Here is a 6,000-nt window from a genome sequence, read left to right on the forward strand (position 1 = left end):
ATGACTGTTACAGGTCATTTGTCACATGTTCATGAGAGTGTGTGGATTTAGAAGAATTGTTAAATTAACTGAAACATTATTTGTTGCTGTATTGTTTGTCAAACAACTCCAGAAATTGCGCTAAGAGGGTTTTTCTCCAAAGACTCAAAGACCTTTTGCTACTTTAAGGTTAAGCCTCTATAAATATCCCACTGCTTCCTTTCCTCCGCAGATTGTTTGCTCTGCTTTTCTTGTCCATCCTTTCCTCCGTCCCCTCCTTTCATCCCTTTCTTTCATCTCCTGTGCGCCTTTCTTCCCTTCAGTACGTCTAGAAGTTCAGTATTGGATAGAAAAGTCAGCTTAAACAGTTTATCTTGTATTTTCCCCAAAAGTTTTTTGTCATATGCTATTAATGCTAATAAAACTAATGTCGAACTTTTTCATTAAGCCAGTTTTCATGCTAACCCTCTCCTCTGCAGAAGGAGGACGGGACGGTGAACAGAGATTTTAAGAAAACAAAGACGAGAGAACAAGTTACCGCGGCCTTCCACGACTTTGTAAAAGGAAACAAGGATATACTGGTGAGTGTGTTTGTCTGGTTTACTGAATGTGCATCAGTGGCCTTGAATACTGTTTAATTACCACATGGGTAATACTCACACACTCACGCATCACTGCAGAGGGCATAACATTGACTTACATTCATTTCCTGGAATCTTACCAAAACCATAACCACAATGTAAACCTAACCTTAAACCAAGCAGTAAAACACATAACCAGCCCGAGCATTTTTTAATTCAAGACTAGAGGTTACATAGAAATGTGCGCACAATACCCACAACAGCTTACTAAACAATTAAAAGCAGGTATTAGACTGTACATCGCTCCATATTCTGCACTTCTTCCCACTTTGTTTCGATATGTAACTGAATCAGAATAGCCGAAGCGATATTGAAGTGTATTTTGCTTTATTTTGTATTGCACTTTTTTTCGTTTCTGTCCTAAATGTACTTCTGTATATTGTTTACATCATTGAAATAAACTGAACACATACAAACACAGCTCAGATCTGCCAGATAAAAAATACTAACGGTTTGTTGGAACGTGCCATTAAAGCTTGTTTTTTTTTTTTCTTCTGTTTTTCAGAATATTTATCTGTCCCGGCTGCAGGAAGTAAGAGCCACTCTGGAGATGTCCCCATTCTTCAAAACTCATGAGGTAAGGGCACACTAGTTAGTTTATTTGTATACATTTTTTCATATACAAACATGTGAGTTCTGAGTGCATATACATTTATTTATGGTGTTTTCTATTGCCTGCACTATGTATTTGTTTATTCTGTAAGGAATTTTATGATCAAAAAGCAAGAAATTCTGAACAAAATGTACTAACATGTACTAACTAACATAATAAAGCTGTAAACAGGTTGGGTTTGTCACACTCAATTTGTGTAAATGTCCAAGTTCAGACATGTTCAGATGTCACGTAGCTCATACTTTCAGATTGGCTACTCCAGTCCTGTATTTGATTTTACGTTCAATCTTAGCTTGAATTATTAAGGAAACATGACTGCTCAATCTCTCACACACATACACACCCAAATTCAAATATAAATACTAGCTGACATGAAGGACACTGATGTCACAAAACAGGAAGTGAGATTTCTAAAAGATGTAAACAAACACGTAGGGTGTTAAGAAAAGAAGAAACTTGTTTGCATTTATTTATTTCCTGTATTCTCATCTCATTCATCTCTGTGCCTCTCTGTGTGTTTGCCAGGTCATCGGCAGTTCCTTGTTGTTCGTTCACGACCGTAACGGACGGGCCAAAGTCTGGATGATTGACTTTGGGAAAACCACACCTCTCCCCGAGGGGAAGGAACTGACCCACCGAGCTTCCTGGGTGGAGGGGAACAGAGAAGACGGCTACCTTTTTGGACTCGATAGTTTGCTGGATATCATTTCATCCATGGTGAACTCATAAAGCTTGGGAGATTTCCTTTAATCAAGACGGGACACACAACCACTTCAACTCATTCGTCAGTCCTCGGGGGAACACTTCTGGGGACCTCCTCAAGAACTCTTTCACAGAAACTTGTTCTCATGTTGGAAACACAATTATTAAAAAACCAAAACATGGCCGGATCCATACATAACCTTCAGAACGTCAACAGTTTAGTCTTCTATTTTGTTGTCCTCGCCTTCTTAAGAGGTCTTAATAGTGCATTTGACAGAAAAAGCACAAGTGGAACTCATGACATTAACAACGTCTCAGTTCCTCATAAACCAGAAAACACGGTATCATTAACGTTCTCTGTTACACCTGAGGTTTTCTGCTAAACGTTACTATGTAAAAGATCGAATTTTATATTTACAAAGGACCCTAAAACATTTTTTAACTAAATGAATTCTCAGTTTTTAAAGAATTATGGATCTATCTATCAATTAAATTTCTTTAGAGGTGATTTTCCATATCTCTGTGCTCTGAACGAATTCCCCTTAAAGGCCGGCATTAGTTACGTGCTATTTTCTCTTCCAGTACTTCCAGACTGGACAAGAGCACAGAGAAAATTCTTATGCCCTAAATCTTTCTGGCTTTGTTCCTTTAAATTGTGGTTATTGCTACAAGAATTTATATAAATATATGATAAAGAGGGTTATCCTTTTGTGTGAGGAATGTGAGGAATTTAAAAATGTCTGACATTGACGCCCCCTGGTGAAGGTTTTAATTTTTTTTCCCAGTTGTTTGAGAGATGCTGTAATAACATAACAACTGTAGTGGCTTTAAAAATGTCCACATTTCACCTTTAAAGCCTTGATTTGGCTGTAGTTTAAGATAAATTGCTTTTCGTCTTAACACAGTTAAGGTCACTTTCACAGGATTTTCTTTTTACACGTTTGACCACAACTTCATCACATTGCCATTCCTTTGAAAATATTCCCTTCATTACACTTTCAAGTAGTAGGAATTACATAGTTAAGAGTGTTTTTACTCATCAGATCACAGTTTTAAGATGTGTGGAAAGAATAAAAGTAGTACTTTTAGCTGGTTCACTCTTCAGAATAACCCGTTACACACGAAGCCTTAGAGAGGATTTAGATCATGTAGGCTGCTCGCATAAGTTTCAGTGGCAGCCTTGCCAGTTATTGCCGGATTATCCACAATAATCCGGCAATAACAGGCAATCGGGTGGAGCTAAACAATTCATCTCACAGCAGAAAGTAATGCAACAGAGGATATTGTTTCATATGTAACATAACATTAGTTCATTTGACTTCAGTGGCCAAACACTTATCAGCCTTCTCACTCTGTACAGTAAGATTTATTTTGTTTGATGTAGTTTTAACTTTTTTCCATTTTTTTTTAATTGTAACATTATTTTAGTTGACTCCTGTTGAACACTTAACAGCCATGAACAATCTTATTTAAGCTATATAGTGCCTTAATATTACAAATCCAAGTCAGACGAGTGAAAATCTGTTCTTTTTAAGCGTTGTTTTGCTCTTAGTCTTAAATGTGGGCTTCTGTGCTTTCGCCTCTCACGGGTGCATGTTTATTATCCCTTTGAAAGGTTTGTTCTTAAGTTGTAGCTTGTTCTGTTTCTATTTAAATCTTTGTTTTAAATCACTGGATACCATGACATTTTGAAATTTATGACTGTTTTTGGGTTTTGTCCTCAAGCTTGTGTTGCATTATGAGTCAATCAAATCAAACTGTAGGGCAGACTGCTGACATTGTTGACAACCTATATTTAAACTTGAAAAGGGTTTATAGTATCTGACTAAGTGAACCATGTCCTCCTGAGGGGGAATACCGTCATACCAGATGAGGACGAAAGAGAAAAAATGTCTTATAATGTAACACATTCATGATGAAAAGTAATACTTAATCAGTTTGTGGGTTTTTACTGTACCGTGAATTTAAAATGCCATGGTTTTCAGTTAAGGTTTGCAGTGAAAGTAGATGAGGAAAGAGACTACAATCCTAATGCAGTGCCTTCTTAAAGAAATAGTTGGGCATGTGGGGAAATGTTGTTATGTAGTTGAGGAGGAGATGGACACCACTCTCTGTTTGTGTGCTAAATGTGAAAATGTCTACCAGCAGTTGGCTAGTGTAGCTTAGCAAAAAAACTGGAAATAGGGGAAAATGTTCCTTGGTTAAACAATCAAGATTAAGATAAAACTTGTGTGTTTGTCAGTTTTAGATGTTGCCGTTTTTGCACAGGGATGAGACGAGCTGTTCTTTTTCCTTTTGCTAAGCTAAGCTAACTAGCTGCCAAAAAGGGCCAGCAACTATTCCTTTAAGACCATCTAAACTATTGCTTTTGCTCCCCTTTGTGCACCTACAGTCATTTGTAAGTAGGCATCCTATTGTTCTGGCTTTGCCGGCTTCTGTATTTATTTGGGTTGTTCTTTTGAAAAATGAATTTTTTGGTGAAAGAACAATGTGTCCATGTGTGATTTCTATTAATCTTTGTAAGCCTATCTATCTATCTATCTATCTATCTATCTATCATCTATATATATATATATCTGCGACTCATTGGGGTGAGGGTAGGGAGACAGGTCAAAAGACACTCTCTCTATCTGCCTATCTATGGCAAGTATGCTATGGGTTGGTATGTAAGCTGACAGCACAAGGATACAAGGATAGATTTTCCTGTGGCCCAGACCTGAGGAAGCCAACAGCAACCTCAAGCTGCTGGTTCTCTTTGACCACATTAATTGTTGTGTTTGCATGAGGGTAATTTGCCATTCAAATCACACCTGTCCACAACAGCAGCCACGTCTGGAGCTGGTGGGAAAGAAAGGCAATGATTCATGGGATCTTCTGAACAGAGAGAGGTTGATGTGGGGGTTTCCCCCCTTCCACTTTTATTAAGGTTAGGGGTGAAAAAGATAAGCCTCTGTGAGTCTTCTTTTTTCAATTCTTTTAAAACTTCTGGGACATAAAATTCTTTCCTTGCATTTGTTGTGTATCTGTCATAAAATCTGGCTTGAGTTTCACAGCAAGCTTATTTCCCATATTCCGCACTGGAATGCAAGATGGAAAATTTAATTTGTCTACATCCTGGTCTCATATATCATATGTTCACTATAGAGGACAAGTGAATTTATCGAGTCTAGGAAAGTGGTTACAATTTATAAAACCTTTACAGTCACACGAGCTGTGTAGCTCTGCGGTGCCCTCTGCTGTCCCAATATCGAAACTGCAGGGAAAACAATAACAAGAAACGTGCGTGTACATGTTTTTGTTTGGGTTTGTGTCGTTATTGCTGTTGTGAGTAAAGACTGCTTCGAAGTTATTTTCTTCTGCTAGACATTTCAATGTAATGGTCCAATCAGAACATTTTTAATTTAATTAAACATGGCCGCTCCACCGTTCTCTTACCAACAGTAGAGGGAAGCACAGGCCCATTTCACCATCGAGGGCTGTATTTTTGTTTATATAGCTGACACCTTTGTGGAATTAGTCTTTTATCCACACCGTTTACGATTTTATTGTGTCAATTATCGCCACCACGCCTTGTAAAAATTAAACTTGTTATCAGTAAACTCAGCTACAAATCAGGCGGTGGTCACATCTAATCGTATGCTGGAGTAAACACCCGGAAGAGAGCAAAGAGACGCGTGCTGGGATTTGTAGTTTCTGCGAGCTCCTCAAAAGATGTTGGCTCATCACGGGAAGTGGGCTGGTCTTTCATGCTATCGTTTAATGCCTGAAAAACACAGTGCTTATCTGACCAGCTGATCTCAGTGGCGGCAGTACGAAAATCTCAGGAAATCTGTCACGTTTCGGCGGCCCTGACGGAGGCTAAGCAATCGCCAAGCCGAGCTGCCCTCAGGAATGGGATAGGCAAATGTTCTCTTGAATTCACCCAGAAACACATCATAGCGGCAGAACGACAGGCTGTAGAGCTTGAAAGTAGACTGTAATTTTGCCTCTTCATCTGAGCGAGATTTGACCTGTGCCAAAAGGAGCTTAAGAGTCTGTTCGTGACTGCCTAAAATGGCACCCTTC

The 6,000-nt window shown here is 38.7% G+C and overlaps 1 protein-coding gene across 2 annotated transcripts in view; it reads left to right on the forward strand.

The window, feature by feature from the left end:
• The window catches only part of itpkb (inositol-trisphosphate 3-kinase B), a 34,866-nt gene extending 32,038 nt beyond the window's left edge, over positions 1-2,828 (forward strand). For both annotated transcript variants that reach the window (XM_085131852.1, XM_085131851.1), the window contains exons 10-12: positions 459-560; positions 1,126-1,197; positions 1,759-2,828. In XM_085131852.1, coding sequence (XP_084987978.1) covers positions 459-560; positions 1,126-1,197; positions 1,759-1,962 — 378 coding nt within the window. In that variant the 3' untranslated portion in view covers positions 1,963-2,828. The remainder of the gene's footprint in view (positions 1-458; positions 561-1,125; positions 1,198-1,758) is intronic.
• The last annotated feature ends 3,172 nt before the right edge of the window (positions 2,829-6,000 follow it).

Source organism: Neolamprologus multifasciatus, chromosome 15 (genome assembly GCF_963576455.1).
Source record: "Neolamprologus multifasciatus chromosome 15, fNeoMul1.2, whole genome shotgun sequence".
Taxonomy (NCBI): domain Eukaryota; kingdom Metazoa; phylum Chordata; class Actinopteri; order Cichliformes; family Cichlidae; genus Neolamprologus; species Neolamprologus multifasciatus.